Below are 19,259 nucleotides of genomic sequence, written 5' to 3' on the forward strand. Positions count from 1 at the left end.
TAAATGTTTTTTATGCCTTTGTTTAGTATTGCTTGTTATGCATTTATTTATTATATGATGCATGCTTATTAACCATCTTATGCCTTGTTCTTTAATTAGATGTTGGCTAAGTTCAGAGTTCAGATGTGAAGATAACTCTGGTGGAGGTTGGAGGTGCAGGTCTTTCCCTCTTTTTGACTACTACTATTAATTTTTTTTTTTGCTTGTTTTTCTTCTGTTCTTATTTTGTCTTTTCACCAAGATAACATCTCATCAAAAATGAGTATGGCTTGTTTATGACCTCAGTGTTGCAGTTCTGTTGTTATTGCCTTGTTTTCATCACTTTTGACTTCCTATACATTGGTACCCATTGTCACTTTGCTTCTCTCTTTGGTGTAGAAGGTTTTCATTTGTTTGGGTTCCAAATTTGTTTCTTTCAGTCCTACTCCTTTTTGTGTGTGTCTGATGTCTCTGTACAGTTATTTTTTTCAGGCTATTTTCCCTGTAGTTTATTGATGATATAGAATACTGTAGATCATGTGTTTAAGCCTGCCATGGATAACTGCTATTTGACCTGTGACTATGTATACTGTACTGACTGGTGCAGACAAATATTTACCTAATACTATCTCTCTACTGTTTGACTGGGCAGGAAACTACTAATGTGTGACAAAGGTGTGCAGTCATTGCTGAACATGGTAATATCTAATATATTATCCTTTTTAGAATATCTTATACACAGTTGAAACTTTGCTATTCTTTTGGATAATATTGATTGTTGTGTGTTTGATCTTTTCAGTTGTTCTTTTCTCTTCAGGGTGGAGATTTAAGCAAAATGCGATACCTGAAGTAATTCCATATACAAATACTAAATGTTTGGAAAATGTGGATCTTGAATAAACTCCTCTTACATTTCGTTGTCTGTCTCCCTCTTTCCTACACCTATCACTTGGATTGTAGACTTTGATTTTGTTTATTGTTTCACTGCTAAGGTATGCTAAAAAATTATGAATAATGTAGGAAAGGTAAAGCCTGAAGATGATTGGTTATGCCAAGAAAGTATCAAGTCCTGTAAGTATATGAGATTAAGTACTCATTTAGTTTATATATATAGCAGATTTATATTATTGATAGAAATAATGTTTCTTTTTCTCCATGCATGGATCTTAAAACCATCTGTAAAAGTAATTTTCAAATATATATAACACCTTTATCAAAATTTACTTTTGTTAGTTGATGCCATCTCTATAACCCATAACTTTGAATAGGCTTCAACATTAGGTTTTCAGTTTCATTTTTTTCTGATTTGAAAAAGAGGGTTTCAGACTTTCTAGTACCAATATTTTAACACATGCTATACACAAATTTTGTTTAATTTATTCAAGAAATAACAGCAAAAGGAAAACGAGTGATCAAAGTTTAATCCTGTGATAAAACATTCTTATTTTCAACTTTCATTGAATTTTAATATTTTTCTGTCAGCAGTTATGTAAAATATTAATTCAGCATAAAGGGGTGTTCTGTGTATTTTCATTTATTTTTGCAAGGGCCAAATGATAGGTAATTTGGAGTAGAAAATTTAATGAAATTCCAGTTAACAGATAATCACACTTGATAAGTAATTAAAGTAACTTTACTTGCTTCAGTTGGATTAAACTTCATAATAAATTATGGCATAAAGCAGCTTATCTTTAACAACGATATTTATGAAAATATTTATTCTTAGCAGATATATTCTTCAATATTGTTTTTAATATGTAAACTTTTATTACTTGGTTTACTTCTTGTTATATCCTTGGTTGGGGAAGAATGTTTTCATGGTTATTTCATAAACATTTTTTTGTACTACGTTTGCTAATAAAATATAAACAAACTAAAGAAAAGGGAAGAACATTGATGTCAAACAAATATGCAACCTCCTTCACCCTGATGATTTTGCAAAACCTATTAGCCTCAAAATTACATTTTGATCTTTCTTTTACATGCTGCATCTAAAGCATCTTGTTTCAGTGATCAATAATAATCAGCCATTATGCTGATGTTCTAATTTCCCTGATACCTCCTCTCCTTTTCCCTAATGTCTTTATGAAACCACGTTTATGGTACAACTGACATTTCAGATAGAAAACAATCCCTATCATCATTTCTATTAGCATCAGATTCAGAATCAGATGAAACTGTATCAAGAGTATCCAATGGAGTAGGTACAGGTACATTAGGTCCATAAACAACTGGTCTTATAGCAGATCAAAGGTTTGAATAAGAAATTTCTCTTTTATTTTGAGTGTTGTAGTCTTACATGTCATTACATGAACAAAAATAGCAGTCATCTCTGTGGTTGGAATTTACAAAGGCAAAGACTTTTTCTTACCTTTAGACCACTGTCTCAACTCTTTGACATAAATGGTATAAACTTTGTGCAGAGCTCATGATTTGTCTTTGTACCAAAGATTTATTCCAAATTACACTTAATATGTTTTTTGACAAATTCTGTAATGTTTTGTTTTTGTTTCTTTACAACAAATCTACCACAAATATAACAGAATATGTTTGGGTCATTTACATAATATCTTGTTACCATAGCAATGAATAAATTATATTGAAAAGAAAAAAATTATGTCAAAGTACACACAGAAACAAATACTATCCAGAAATGACGTCATGTGGCACTTTAACCATTTATGTACTAGTAGCATGTTTTATGTGGATTCTAGAATGATCAAGTCTCTCATGTTGTGATTGGTCTAGAGAAATCTACAGCTAGTGGTTGTCAACATTTATAACATAACAAAATGTGACCCGATTTCAATAAAGTGATTCACTTATATAAAAGTACATGTAACATTTTGTAAAATATCTGTACGTGATTGAGAAAAACAGATACCATTTTTTAAACTATTGCAGGCCTGTGTTGTTGAATATCCAGCATGAAGAGACCTTCTCCACTTCTGATCAAAGCAGTAGTAACATAATGTACTTTACAGCTAGTTAATACTACTGTATAGTTTATGATTTCTTTTCAATGTGTAAGAGTTCTTGTTTCTATTTTTTTGTAATTAAATTAGTAATCTGAGCATATCAATCTATGATAATGTTTTTGGAGTACTGATAAATCATCATAGTTGGTGTAATGCCAGCTTGTATGTAGAGTCTACTAATAATATTTCAATCTTTTATGTAAATCATCTATTTTTGTTTGCTGAAATCATTTTCCTGCATTCTCCATCACAGTATTTCATAGTTTGCTGCCATTCTTGTGTTTATTATCTGTTGTTTTGTAGTCTTTGTTTTGAAAGACCTGCCTTTGTCTTGTAATTTTTTATTTCATGATTACTATTTTAAAAGCTTTATGAAGAGCTGAAGAAAGTTATGTAACATTCATGTCAATGAGGTTGTCAATTTTAGAGATTTTGTTTTCAAGACATGCTCATAAATAATTACCGAACTGTAATAATTTCTCTCTCTTAACTAAAATGGCCCTCATATGTTAGTAGGCTGTTATCCACACAAGACTTTTTGAATATGTTTCAGGAATTTGTGACACCACTTTTTAGGGATTACATGCTTTCTCTGCTTGAGGCATAGATAAGAAAAATCTTTTTCATTGGAGATCAGCAGTGTACTGTTTTTCTAGCAATTTCATTATCATTTGTTTACAGAACATGCTTTGTCTGTGGTGTATCATCAAATTAATTTCACCTTCATCTTTGGTTAATGATTAAACTTAGAGTCATTTGCACATTCACAACAAAAATATTTCTTTACAAAAATGGAGCAAGCAAAGTACAACTGAAATATCTTTCTTAGTTTTAAATGGATTATATATCATATTTAGACTTTGTGTTGTTGTTCTTGATTTAAGCCAAAACAGTACTTAAAAGATCTTTATCCCATCAGTTTTGAAAACATTTATAGGCCAAAATAGGCTTGTGAATTTATGACTTTGTTAGTTCCAGGATCCCTAATAACATATTAATCTTAATAGACAGGTGTACATAAAACATATACTCAATATTGTAACTAATCTTACACATTACTCTTGAGGTTCTGTTATGTAGTTTTCATAGAAAGTGGAGGATTTTAACCAGTTTTCTTCTCCATGTTGTAAGAGGTCATAGTGTATATTCATTGAATGTGTTGCAAAATATGGATCCAAATGGCAGTGGATAGTATAAAAACAAGTTATTTTGTGGGTTAAGAAATTACTGTTGATTTCTAGTAATTTTATGTTATTTTAAAATGTGGAGTATAATTCTTTTTTGTGTCTGAGGAGAGACAAGTACAAAAATCACTGAAATTGTTTGAAATCAAGTTTATTGTTTTATTGTTGCTTTTTCACAGGCAGATACAAAATATTGAAAGTCGTCTGTCTAGAGACATGCAGAATGTCATGAATATTCTCTCACAGATTGCTGGTGCTATTCCCTCCACCTTACTGCCATCAGAAGGTATGCAGTCTAGATATTCTGTTCCTGAAAAGACAAAGTCCACCCAGCGGCCATCTTCTTTCCAAAGTTGTCACCTTCTACAAAGAGGCAGGAGTCAATTCTTCAGGAGGGCTGTAAGTCTTCAAAATACTCCGACCTTTACTAAGGAGTTCAAGTATAAACTTCCAACTCGTAGTCTAGACATTAGTCGGTGAGTAGTATTGTCTTGATAAGTGTTCACTTAGACACTAATAGATGTAATGAATGTGGATGATTACATGATAAGTATTTTGTATGTATTACATTCTGATTAGTGCTTTATCTATTATAATTAAGATTCATTAGATGCTGATTTATTCTATTACAAGTTGAAAAATAATTATTGGCTGCAGCTATTATGAATCATGACAAGGCTACTGCTTTCTTGCTTTTTACTGACTTAATCAGATCAAGTTAGAATAAGAAATTAATTTGTAGGGCATGAGGCAGTGGGCTAGTTTTTGTCATTACAACAAAATATTATAGTTTTTTTTTTATACAGATACAGTATACGTGTATTGTTTATTAAGTGTCTAGATGCTTCTAGGTCTTATTTGTGCTTTTTTCTGTCTTATGTCTTGTCACTTTTTGTTTTAATTAAATGACTAAATGAAAAAGTCTTTCAAGTAAGTTGCTGAACATAAGAAAGAATTTAGAAATAAAATTAAGGAAAAAAAATTTTTTTTATGTAACTAGGTGAGTAAGATTGTAATAAATTGGTGCTATTTTAGTATTATAGAAGAGTCACTATTGTACCTGAGAGAAAAATTATAATATGGTAAAAATACTGTAGTAAGAATATGATAAATACAAGGTTTTTAAGCTGATGATAAAAAGTAACACAGCAAAACAATTGTGATAGTTATCATAATACAAATTCTGCAAGTCATTGTGAAAAGTATTTTAAAACCACAAAAAAAATTGAGTTTCATGAGCGTAGAGCAGTTACACTACAGAAGTGCCCTCATATAATCAGTAATATGCAGAGAACAACAAAAGGGTAGGAACTCGTAAGTAAAACGGGCACTTTTCAAGCATTGCAAGGCAAATATGTAAAGCTTTTAAAAGAATTACATACAAGAGCACAACCTGTTAACTATAAGTACTGTGAGTAAAGTATAGAATTAATTGAACTTTATGAAGACTGTGGTGTTGCATGACTCATAGATCCTACTGTACTTCCAGAAATATCTATTTCTCTATTTAACAATTTTGGTTCTGTCAAAAAGCCAAGTGTTAATGTATTTTTTAATAACAAATCTTTGAGAAAAATAAACCAGTTGTGTAATTTATAGTGAAAAAATGGGGTCTACACAAGATCCGAAAATCCAGAAAAGTTAGAATAAGAAATTGATTTATAGGGCATGAGCTGATGATTTCTTTTTTCCTATGTTTTTTGTCTATGGAAATTGTAGTTTCGTAGCTGGTCAAAGTTAAACATTCACTGTTCATCTCATGACTGACTATGTCTACTGAATATTCTGTGGGCATACACAGTCTCTAGATAGACTTGCTTTTCTTTGACAGTTTTCAAAGCACTGTCATAAATTATTTTCAAGCTTCTTTTAGGGCTTGCTTTTCCTGTAATTGGTTTCATACTATGATCACATCTACCTCTGCTGAACTAGTATCACATCAAGTATCTTGCTGCCTTGCATTTGCAAGTAAGCTTTGAATCTGATGCTTCTGACGTCTAACCTCTGAAGTATGTTCCACTTGCTAATTTTCCTGACAGTACCTGATGATTACATAATCTAGATATATATTGCTTTGCATTAACAACATTTGATTCATCATATGACAATACATATTCTCTGAAAGTTTCAAGATAATTGAAGAAAATTATTTGTGTGTTTACTGGAGGTGGAGTACTACACATGGCCTGGTTGACTTGGAGAATCATTGTTAAATAGACAAATTACATCTAAGATTTTAAACTACTTTTATACATTATTTTTCCATTCACTCAGTAAAATGTGTTTGTACTTCTCTCTCAGTTATTTATTAGATAATGTGATTATGATAAAAATTTTACTTTTAAAAATCTTTGTAGGTGAAGATGGAGATAGAAGATTTTAGAATAATTCTTTTAGATTGAATCATACCTTTTTATCAAAGAACGTGTAGAAATTTCAATGATGAGCCACGCATAAGGAAGGTTTGTTGTCCAAAAACATACTTTAGATAATCTGCTCTAAAATTTTGATAAAATTTAATCTCAGAATTTGAAAAATCTAAGCAATGTTCTTAATTGTTGTTTCATTTCTTTACATAGCTATGTAGAATACCTAAAATAAATGTGACATACAGAACATGATTACATTTATATGCCAGTGTTCTGATTAACACTTAGGTCACTAGAAGAATCTGTTTTAGAAGATATTCAATGGCCAAGTTCTGACTCTAATTCTACTGATGAGTTGTTGGAAGAACCTCGGCCATCTACCGTGCCTCCTTCTGATTTGAGTGACAGGGTGCCTGAACCAGTTCGTAGCTACTCACAACCTTCTGGACAAAGTCAGGTGTGTTTGTCTTGTAAGTTCATGTTTTATGAAGGAATTAAAAGAAACAAGTATTTTTGGTCTCTTTTGTTAAGATATTGAATACAATCATATCGCAAAACGACACTGTGAGGTAAAATTAAAGTTCACTTACAAACCTTGATAACTACACCAGAATGTGCTGATATCATGCATTAAGCCCATCACCTTACTTAAAGAAACTGTAAGTCTCTTGAAAAATGTTGCATCACACTTTTTATTAAAGGTCTGAATATATAATATATTGATTGAATATAAAAGTTATTGGGAAGAAATCAGAAAATAAAAATATATTTCCTCAACATTTAGTTTATTTTGTATATATAAATATCAAGAAATTTAGTTGTATGCAGTTATGTTATATAATACATTCCAGTGTAAACAGTGAACATTAACTGTCTTTGCTATCTCCACAAATTTCACAATTTCAGTATTAGCTTGTGTATGAAAATTTTAAAACAGTTTTAAAAATGAATGCAGAAGTATGTATGTATGTGTGTATATATACACTGCTGGCCAAAATCTTATGGCCAATGAACATAAAGAAAAATTATGCATTTTGTGTTGTTAGACTCAACCACTTATTTGAGTAGAGCTCTGAAAGATGAAAATAAGAAAAGGGAAAATAAAAATAAACTTTTTTAGCATTTAATAGGGAAAGTGTGAACACTATGAAAGTAACCTAAATACTAGCTGGTCAAAAGTTTAAGACCATACTGAAACAAAGTGTTAATCAGTAAACACATAACGAAATTTAGTCATTTGTGTTCCAGCATTAGCGTTGTCAACATCTCACACTGACATCTCCTGTGTTACATTGGGTAAAACATGACAAACTCTAAATGGTTGACAGAGTTTGAACATGGTAGAATTGTCGAGCTGCAAAAGCAAGGTCTCTCTCAATGTACTATTGCTGTTGAGATTGAGCGTAGTAAAACTGCTGTTGGAAATTACTTAAAAAACCCTGAAGGATACGGAATGAGAATTTCAAGTGGTCAGCCCAAGAAAATTTCGCTGGTGTTAAGCAGGAGGATTTGACGGGTTGTCTGGCTAGGTACCAGCTGATCGTCAAACCAGATTAAGGCCCTTACAGACACAGAATGCAGCTCATGTACAATAAGACAACATCTACGAGAGAAAGGCTTTAATAACCATAAACGTCTTCAAAGGCCATGCCTCCTTCCATACCACAAAACAGCTTGGTTAAAGTTTGCTGAGAAGCACCAAACATGGGACGTAGAAAAGTAGAGGAAGGTTTTCTTCTCTGATGAGAAAAATGTAACATGGATGATCCAAAGGGCTTCCAATGTTACAGGTACGGTAAGGATATCCCACTGGAGAGAGTTTCTACACAACACAGTGGAGGAGGTTCCATCATGATCTGGGATGCTTTCTCCTTCCATGAAACAATGGAGCTTCAGGGTTATACAGGGTGACAAACAGCAGCTGGCTACATTGGCATGTTGGAAAGAGCATTTTTATTGACTGAAGGCCCTTGCTTGTTTGGAAATGACTGGATCTTTCAACAAGACAACGCTGCCATCCACAATGCCCACAGGACAAAGGCCTTTTTTATGACGAGAAAAGTGATTCTTTTCGACCATCCAGTGTGTTCACCTGAACTAAACCCCATTGAAAACGTTTGGGGGTGGATGGCAAGGGAAGTCTGTAGAAATGGACGTAAGTTCCAAACAATGCATGATCTTCGTGAAGCCATCTTCACCACTTGGAATAACATTTCAGCCAGCCTTCTGCAAGTGCTTATATCGACCATGCCAAAGCAAATGTTTGAAGTTATTTACAGTGACGGCTGTGCAACTCGGTAATACCGAGACCTCTTGTTGGGCATTTTTCCTACCCTGTTTAGGACTTCTTTTTGGTATGGTCTTAAACTTTTGACAAACTAATATTTAGGCTAATTTCATAGTGTTCACATTTTCCCTAATAAATGCTAAAAAGTATTTTATTTTTATTTTCTCTTTTCTTATTTTCATCTTTCAGAGCTCTACTCAAATAAGTGGTTGAGTCTAACAATGCAAAATGCATATTTTTTCTTTATGTTCATTGGCCTTAAGCTTTTGGCTAGCAGTGTATATATTTGTGTGTATGTGTCTTAATCATTAGTTTCCAGGGAAAACTTGAAAACACCAAATTAGAATGATTATTACTTAAAATGAGTAAATGTTCCATAATCTGTGTAACATTTAAATTTTACTGATGAAGCAGAAAGTCTGTATAAAGTAGAAAGTCTTTAGTATATTGTTGTTGAAAGAAAAGTAACAGCTTTGCTGACCACAACCATTATTCCAGAACAACTTTTAGAGTGGAAGTATTGAAAGTCAGGGACACTCCAATTCTAATGCCACTAGCAGGTGCACAACTCCATTATACTTCAAGCCAGGGGTTGCTGCTATAAATAGATGCATGCTGATCTATTGGCAATACTGTTTCAAGCTTGTTACAGCCAACAACTTTTATAAAACATACCTGAGAAAAACTGAGAAAAAAGGGTAAAATGCACATTAATTAATAGCTGCAAATGTTTTCTTTGACCAAAATATATGCTCTCTAACCCATTGTTATATCATTTATTAATAGCAGATTTTTATATAATATTTTAGCTCTGTTTTATAAATGGAAAGCCTGTCAACTACATTTCAATTCCACTTGATTTCCAAACTGGTAAAGATGAAGAACAAGCTAGTAGGTTGTCATCCTCATCTGTCAGAGAGAGTGAAGCCCAGCCATCTGGTAGCGATAAATCATGGTCTGTCAGCTATGCTTCAAGGTGGGACTCTAAGTCCTCAGAAGTGTAAATAATTTTGTATAGTTTATTTGCAGTTGTATTTATTTTTCTACAGCAAGTTGTTTAAATAAATAAAGTTGATCCTGAGCTGTTTCTTTTAAGATATTCTGTCTACTTGAAGGCATAATTGGTGTTAATGCTTTTATCTTATACTGGTTGGCATACCAGTTAATAACAATGTGAAGAAAGTAAAATCACTCAGAGAATGATTTTCTTTTTAGTATTTGTTTATAGAATTAATGTTTAAAATTTATATACATCTTTTGATGACTAGTAAGTGTTTACTAAAGAACTATGTATACCTCTGCAGTATCTCTTTAAAGTATCTGATTAGTTGAATGGATGGTGTATGTAATCAGTAGAGAGCTCAAGAAGTGTGGAATTCTTAATGGTGGTTGTTACTATGAAATCTAGTTAAATGCATTCCATTAAGTTAACTATGCTGTTAATTTTAGAACTCAAGTCTCTTTGTATAAAGTTTTTTGCTTAAGAAGCTCAGTTGTCAATAAGTATAAGGAAACTTGTTGCTACCATTGAAATGCTGACCTTATCTGATTTTCTTCTTTAGATGTTACATCATTCATTCTATAATATGTTATAATGTTCATTTATTGTTCTTTAATTTTGTTGGGTAGTTTTTTTTTATGCTTTGTTACTCAGGGAATTGTTTTTCTTTTATTGCATCATTCAGGGTTCTACTATATTTGGTGAAACTGTCTGTGATACATAAAATGATATTTTAAACAAAGATCAAATGCATGGTGACCCAGGAAGAATTTTTACAGGTAATGAATTGGTAAAATTGTGAAAGATACTGAAGTGGTCAAAATATAGAGCTTGGTGGAAGAAAAAGTGAATTAATTTTAACATTTTTTCTTATTATATCTTTGCAGTATATTTTGTGTCAGATATTGTTATTTCATCAAATAGCATCAATGGCTATTTTGTATTAATAGCCTTTTCTATTAACAATCAAAATAATAAAGCACAAATGTAGGTCTTTTGTTTTTGTCTAGAAGACAATATGTCTTCATAAACAAATATTGATACTTAGTATTATATTTTTAAGGTAACTTGAGAAAATTGCTGTGATTTTAACATGACTACCTGCTCTGCTGGTAGTTTGCCAGTCTTGGTTTTTTGTTTTTATATTACACAAGGTGTACTTAATGGTGAGTGAGATTTATTTTAAGTGTTCTATGATTAGTTAGTATGAATGTTTGAAATTTATTTTAAATGTGTTAAAAAACAAGATAATCTTAAGTGCTCTTAAGAAAGACTGACATCCATTTTACCAGCAATTCCATTGAACTGATATTGTTTGAGAGTTAAATTATTGAGCAGCATACATACATATATTGGATGAAATTCAAGTGTTAATTTTAAGAAGTTGATCCAGCTTCTTGTTCTTGGTATCAACTGGTTGTAAATGTAGAGATATTATTTATTTCATGCTATACAATAAAAAAAAAGCCCACTCTTCATGGGTACCTGTAACTAAAACCCATAAAGTTTTGAACTTTTATAAGTTGGTTGGTAAAAGCAGTCATTTTATAGTTATAAGAATATCACATGTTCATTATATATGAATCATTCACAGTTATCTAGCTCTTAAATCAATGGAGAAAATACCAGTAGATATATCAAAATGTACTTCATAACTTAGCAATCATCTCAAGAAACAGTGCATCATAACTTGAAAGTTTAGCAAAATAAAACTTCTTGTACTAAGTAATTAGCTTTAGTGATGTTTAACATTTCTCTTTAAGATACTGTACAATATAGCTTAGAATATACATTTTTGAAAAACAAAAATTGACTTTTTACATTAATTTTAAGTCAGCACATCTTATTTCCATTTACTTAAATTATTATCTATTTCTTGTGCTTTGGTTTAATCACATTTATTATGGAATATGGTAATTTAAGTCTAATATTATATTGCCCAAAGTAATGTACAAACATCAATAAATAACACTGTACCAGTTCTTTCTGAAAAAAAAAGGAAGAGAAAGTTCTAGAAAGTAAGTTGTCAATTTGTATATGAACTTTGTTACAGTGAAAGCTTAGTTTATTTCAAATGTCTCTTACTATTTATTATAATCTTGCTTGAAGTAGGAAGAAATTTGTGTTAAATAAAAAGAACATTTCAGATCTTAAAGTCTATTACTGATGTAAATGTAGTAAAGTGTAATTGTTGCTGATATTCATCCTTCATATTAGTGGTAGTCTTTTTTTTTTTTCTTTTAACAAAAGTTTCTCGCATACTCTGATGCTGGAATTTGTGTATGCAAGTGGACTACAGTGGGTTATTTGTCTGAAATCTTGTGTAGTATTAATTAGTTGCAAAGTAGGCTTCTTGTATAAAATAAAATTCTGGGAATCATTTGATATAAATATTATTCCCATTACAAGTAATTGGAAGTCTTAATAGTGATAGACTTTATATAATTAATATTTCAAATTTTTTTAAAGAGTTTCCTTATCTCTTAATAAATTATATACCTTAGAAGAATGGAACCAACAGAATAGCTTTTATTACTTTTAATTAATACAGTTATGTTGCACTGTCCTACATACAAGTGCTATTTCTTTAATGTAAACTACCTGTAAATGAGAAAATAAAGGATTTTAAGGCCTTGCAAACATGACACTGTAGGTTGTAGCTTTGTTATTTCACCACTGTGAATCACTGGTATTTCCTTTTATTATCTGCTCATTTGGTGATTCAGCTGAGCTCTGTTTTTTACTTCACATTATGGAACTTAAGAAATTGCTTAATTTTTATATCAAGTGTTGCACATTCATATGAATTTGCTTGATCAAATTTACCTAGTTTCTTCCACTATAAGTCACAAGTTGTTTGTTTGTACCATAAATGTAAAGTTGCTATTATTTCTTAAGTAAGTTATTGTTTTTGTTCACTTCAATATTACTTGAAAAAATTCTAATTGCCTGTTAAGTACAGGAACCTATAGTTTACACATTTATGCTTGACAAAAACATGTTAGTTTTCATTTTTTATATACTTATAAAAACCTTTAATTTCAGTTTTGTTTTCTGGAATATTGTTATGTAACAGGTAAAACACACATAAAATGATTGATGCAATATAGGTTAATTTAGGGTAACCTTAAGTGATTTATAACAAAAAATTGCTCACATTTCATATTTGATTCTTTTGCTTACTCAGAAAATTTATAACTTGGCAAAGTTCTTTAAGATGTCCAATGTTTGAAAGCTATGCCAAATAACAGCAGGTTTGATGAGAGTTTTGTTTGGTTTTGAAAAATGTTTAGTAGTGGATAAAGTAAATTGTGTGAAATTTCACAGAAAATTACTGTTTCCTGAGAAAATAAAAGTAATATTGCCACTAAATGAAATTCCATAAAATATACTATTTGGTGAATGCTATCAGGGGTTTAAAAATTGGTATGGATGTCAAATATATGTGACAAAAGTCCTTAAGCCGTATCTAAAGACGTTTGACATTCAACAATTAGTAAATCACATTTCTATGGTTTATAAATTAGTAATATTGTGGGAACTTTATACACTAACTTGTGCCTAAGATGTATTTGGTATTGAAAGTAAAATATATCAGAAAGCCTTTAAGTAAGTCTTGAGCTGATAGTTTTACATCATGTGTATCGTCTGTGAACATTTAACAGACTAAGAAAATTTACTTAATTATTTATTCCAAGTAAAAAGCTTGTAACTAAATATGATGGAAATGTTAGAGTAACTGTTACTGTTAACAAGTTGCTTTACATTGAGACCTAAATTTTTCATAGTTAAAGTTTAGGATTGAATTTGAAAACTATTGAAGTGGCATAATTATTTTTGTCCATTACTTAGTTAATACACTGTAAAAATTGCTACTGAGTTCTTGTGAAATATGTTTCACAATATTTTTTAAATAATTATTTTTGTGACTAACTACAAATATTAAGACTATGATAAGAAATCGTACATGGATAATTATTTAGAAATCTGTTGTATACTTTTAATTGGTATGTTCAGTGCATCTCTTACTGAGGTATGTTGGATCATGTTGATTGAGAGCTATGCTTGTAGATATTCACATGTATTTACTCATCAAAGAACATTAACTCTTGTGCTTGTACACCCTTAATATAGTAAGTTCTTTATACTTATCTTTGATATTTTATGAAAACTTCTATGACATGGTTGTAGCTTGTTCTTTGATTCACTTGTCTCAAAACAGATGAGTATTCAGCAGTTGTAAAGTCACACTTTTTTGTGGCTTTTAGCTTGACACTTTTGTCAAAGATGTACTCTTTACCTTAGCTTTTAAATATTTAACTTCAGTATTTATTTTAGTTCATTTGCTATCTGGGTCACTAATAAGAAAAGCAAAACAATAAAGTGAGCTATGCAAGAGGTATGTGTGTGTAAACTTTTTTCAAAAGAATTGTTAATTCATATGTTTTTATTTTGTAGGTTTAATCAAGTTTAATTACACATGCTTCGTTTACACTAGTAATATGTTGATCAGTAACAAGTAACAGACAATTCTACTTAACACCATACCTATGTACTCAGAATGTTAAGCAAAAATAAACTAATATCAGTTAGGTTTTGCTGTCAAATAATTTAAATTAAGACACTATTTAGTAAACTTTCAGAGAAATGAATCCTTCACATTTTTTTATTAGTTAATCCATTACTATGATTCTGTTTTAACAAAGGAAAAAAATCTTCCAGCAGAACTATGTAGGCAAAAAGACAACTTGCATTAAATAATCCTTTTATTTTCTGGAGTATAACTATCTTATTGTCATTGTTGTATTATCAGATTGTCCAGTGTCCTTTGGATAGTGAAAAATATCTCCTTGAAAACATAAGGAAAAATCATTGCCATTTGCAACAATACAAAGCCTACTGTTAATAACTAATATTAATTCATTGTTTCGAAGGCGTTTCTTTACCATTATGTACAGTTAGAACCCTAACCCACAATATATGCCAGAGTTTAAAAATAAAAAAAAAAAACTATATATTTTTGGTAAAATTTACTTGTTTCACTGTAAAATTGTTCTTTGTAAAATGTAATAATAAAAAAACAACCAAAATTTTCATTATAATGCATTGAACCCTATTTAAGTAGTGTGTCAATCACTTAACTATGAATACTGAATGCATTATATTTCCATGCTATCAAAACAGTCAGGTGAAGAAACAGAGTACAGTCCTATGCTTCTGGTAATAGTGAAACACAATACAGGAAACTGTGTACCCTTCATTTGCACTGAATCTATACAATTTATGTCAATTCAAAGATTTAGTTTGTATTAGCATAGTGTAATTATACAGGGTGGACCGTAAGTCCCTACCCATCTATATATCTTACATATCCAGTGTATCTGTGTGCTGTCCCTCATTCTAGCTGCATAATATTATGCAATGCCACGTTCTGCGAGACATTTTCCTCAACATAGTAGGGGTTATTGTTCCAAATGCTGCAGTAACAGCTGCCCTCAACTCATCATTAGTATTATAACGTTGTTTAAACACAACATATGGATGGATAGGGACTTACAGGCAACCCTGTATATGAATCATTCACAGTTACCTAGCTCTTAAATCAATTGAGAAAAGACCAGTAGATATATGGAAATGTACTTCATAACTTAGCAATCATATCAAGAAACAGTGCATCATAGCTTGAAAGTTTAGCAAAATAAAACTTCTTGTGCTAAGTAATTAGTAATCAATTTCTCAATTAGTAAACATTTCCCTTTAAGATACTGTACAATATAGCTTCTTGTGCTAAGTAATTAGTAATCAATTTCTCAATTAGTAAACATTTCCCTTTAAGATACTGTACAATATAGCTTCTTGTGCTAAGTAATTAGTAATCAATTTCTCAATTAGTAAACATTTCCCTTTAAGATACTGTACAATATAGCTTAGAATATACATTTTTGAAAAACAAGTTGACTTTTTACATTAATTTAAATCAGCATATCTTATTTCTGTTTATTTAAATTATTATCTATTTCTTGTGCTTTAGTATAATCAAATTTATTATGGAATATGATAGTTTAAGTCTAATATTATATTGTTCAAAAGTAATGTACAAACATCAATAAATAACACTGTACCAGTTCTTTCTAAAAAAAATGAGAAAGTAAGTTTTAGAAAGTAAGTTGTCAATTTGTATATGAACTTTGTTACAGTAAAAGCTTAGTTCATTTCAAATGTCTCTTACTATTTATTATAATCTCGCTTGAAGTAGAAAGAAATGTGTTAAATAAAAAAAGAAGTTCAGATCTTAAGATATTGCTGCAAAATGTATCTCATAAGAAAAGAATATAAAACGAAATACTGAGCTATTCAAATAATGCTAAAATTAGAGATTTGCCTATTGTTATGAAATATACACACACAAGCTACTAATATGCAAAATACACCCTCTCCAGACTATGATTTATTAATAAATATGAAAGGAAGGATACAAGATAATCACTATTTTATGGATATGCACTTTTTTTTCCAATAGATGTAGGATGTCACCCAATATTTGATGAAGGACGTAGATAAGGTGCCCCTATAAGTTTGTTTTTTGTAACTCTACAAACAAATTATCAAAGATAATCCATACATGCTTGATAGTTTTCATATCTAGTAATGAGCATGGCCACAGGAAACTAGTACTGTCATACCCACCCAATCATTTGGTGACTTGAATTTAAGTCTGGTAAATTAATTTCTCTGCTAAACTGGTCATTGCTACAAACAAGCAGAAGATCTTGTTTAAGAATTGCAGTGTATTCAGCAGGAGTTACCATCCTTTCACATAACATCAGCTGTCCAAGTAGTACCCCATACCCTAACAGAAATGCAGATATATTTTACCATGATTTGCAGAGGGATCAATGAAAATTCCTTGGAAGATGCCTTTGTTCTGTCCAGAACTCTGCAAATGGGGGGACACTGGAAAAAAATTGCAATTTCCAATAAGCAAGAGCATATGACTGTTTATAAATTTTCACTGCTGCTGTTGTACAATATTGTTCAAAATGAAGAGTGATTTCTGTTTTAGTCCATGTTATGAAGGTAACTTCTAATGATACTGGAACAGCACATTTACACCTGTTCTACAGCAGTAGCAGCCATTAGAAAGAATCATTTTCTGCACTTCTCTTCATAGCACAAAAAGCCTGTTCTGCTGGCTTCTGATATGTAAGCTTTTTAGGAACTGTTTTTTGAAATGACTTAAACTCCAGTGTCACCTATTTGCTTTTAACACAGCTAAATGACTTGGCAATTTCTTGCTGACTTTGACAACTGTACAGTCACGTGCAGTTACACGACCTTATGAAAATAAATTCCTTAAGAACGATCATTCCTGACATTGTTGTTTGTACTCTGTAGTCTTTTCAGAATTATAACTCTATTAATGTATCAGGGTTGTTTGCAGATGGCTATCTACATTTGTGTGTGGGCATGTCTGTATACCTATCTGAATCTAAAACTGTTTCATGAATAAAATATGAAAGAAAACTTTTCTGCACTCTCCAAACAATTCCACTGATTCAAACATCCTTATTTTATCAACATACTTAAAAATTTCAAATCAAAGTTTAGACTAATTGCAATTAAATTACAATTTACAGCTATCAGAAATAAAAAGCATATGACAATTGATATGTATTTCAGGTAATGAATTCTCTCCACTCGTACTGTAAGTTGAAGCAGTCCAACAACAGAGACCAGAGGTTTAAGGATGACAACAGTCTTATTTAAAGCTTGTGATTTTACTCACATACATTATTGGTAGTATATCTATATGAAACTTGTATTAGCCAACATGTTGGATAAGCAAAACTGTTTAGTACAAGAATTATTATTGAGTTCATTTAGCAATTTAATGCTTTTAATGATTATTTTGTTATTACAACAAGAATATTAAAAGTTAATTATTTTAAAGGAGGAAGGTTATAACAAATTTTATTATGTAACTCATTAAGAGTCATATATTCTGTGTATAGTTCAATTGTTGTAGTATTGTTGATAGTTTTTCTTAAAACCTCTAAAGTAAGTTTTTTTCTTGGATATGAGTATAGTTACATCATACCAACCTGTAATTTATAAAAAGGACAAGGCCTCAATTAGACCACTTACACACACACACACGTGTACAAGTAAAGTTAAAAAAGAAAAAAAATTAGTTAAGAAAAATGTGAAGTTAGTAAGCATGCAAGTGATTGACCTAAATGGGCAATATCTTAAAGTGGCTTTCACAACTTAAGAGATAATGGGAGTAATGCATCTTACTGTAGACTGTTCTAAAGTAACTGAACCCCCCTGTGTAGACTTTGACAAAAAGAAGACAAATATTTAAAGTTCAAAATACAACTGTAGAGAAAAACAATTTGTCATGTCAACTGAATTCTGAAGTAATCAAAACAGCCTGTGTTGACTTTTAACAAGAAAGAGAATTATTTAAGAGTTAATGTAAAAAAATTTTGTACATGTTTGACTTGTTTTGAATATACATTATTTTATAACAATGTCTGCAGTTTGTTTATTGTTCAAATTTATCAACAAGTTAGACACCTAATGAAAAATAATCTTAGCTCACTCAAATTTAAAATCCTGATACAGCATTATGAATAGTTACAAATCAGCAAGGGATAAGCTCAATAAACATTTGTGAAAGTTAAGGATGTAATTTTCTATAATAGTAATTTTTAAATATAGTTAGTGATAGATCTTTTTACAATTATTATAGATTATTTAATGATTTAGGTATCTTTTTGTAGTGCAAATAGATGTTATACAATGCATTATATGCAAAACACTTATCACTAATTCAGTAGTTTTTATTTCTATAATTAATATTAAATTTAGAATAGAAAACTATAGTCATATTCTACTGTATGTTATCTGTGTTAGTAACACTATCCACCTGTAGAAGATACTGCTAAGGCCATGTTCTAGGCATTTTTGTCAACTTGTGGGTGTATGTATATAATTTAAGGTTTTATAAAACACATGGCATTATAATATGTATGTCACACCTACACAGCTGTTGTTTTTTTTAACACCTATACCATCCATTATATATGTGCTTCCTATTACCTTGTTGCAACTGGGCCTTGCCTCTCATGCCATGCATGTCTCAAATAGTAATAGTGTTCAAACATTTTTTTTCTCATGAAGTAGGTTAGTTGTTCACAATGTTTTCACTCTTAATTGTTAGTTTTAGTTCAGTTGCATAGAACAGTTGTTTTTTTTAACATTACAGAGATATTCTAGGTTACCTTTTGAAATAAAATTTTGGAACTTGGAAGATATGTATAAACATAGTTCAACAGGTAAGATAAAGTTAGGAATACTCAGAATGATTGTAAAAATCAGATTGAAAATTCAAACTTATTGGAAGTATTAACTGAAAACAAAATTACTGGAATACTGTGGTTAGAGGAATTTCTAATA

General features: G+C 30.7%; 1 protein-coding gene across 1 annotated transcript in view; it reads left to right on the plus strand.

Moving 5' to 3' along the window:
- Nucleotides 1-14,198, plus strand: part of LOC143230298 (voltage-gated inwardly rectifying potassium channel KCNH6-like) — a 188,449-nt gene extending 174,251 nt beyond the window's left edge. Inside the window, exons 16-18 of the mRNA XM_076463564.1 lie at nt 4,321-4,617; nt 6,799-6,967; nt 9,607-14,198. Coding sequence (XP_076319679.1) covers nt 4,321-4,617; nt 6,799-6,967; nt 9,607-9,801 — 661 coding nt within the window. The 3' untranslated portion in view covers nt 9,802-14,198. The remainder of the gene's footprint in view (nt 1-4,320; nt 4,618-6,798; nt 6,968-9,606) is intronic.
- Nucleotides 14,199-19,259: the final 5,061 nt, after the last annotated feature.

The sequence above is a fragment of the Tachypleus tridentatus genome, chromosome 10 (assembly GCF_004210375.1).
Source record: "Tachypleus tridentatus isolate NWPU-2018 chromosome 10, ASM421037v1, whole genome shotgun sequence".
In the NCBI taxonomy this organism is placed as follows: domain Eukaryota; kingdom Metazoa; phylum Arthropoda; class Merostomata; order Xiphosura; family Limulidae; genus Tachypleus; species Tachypleus tridentatus.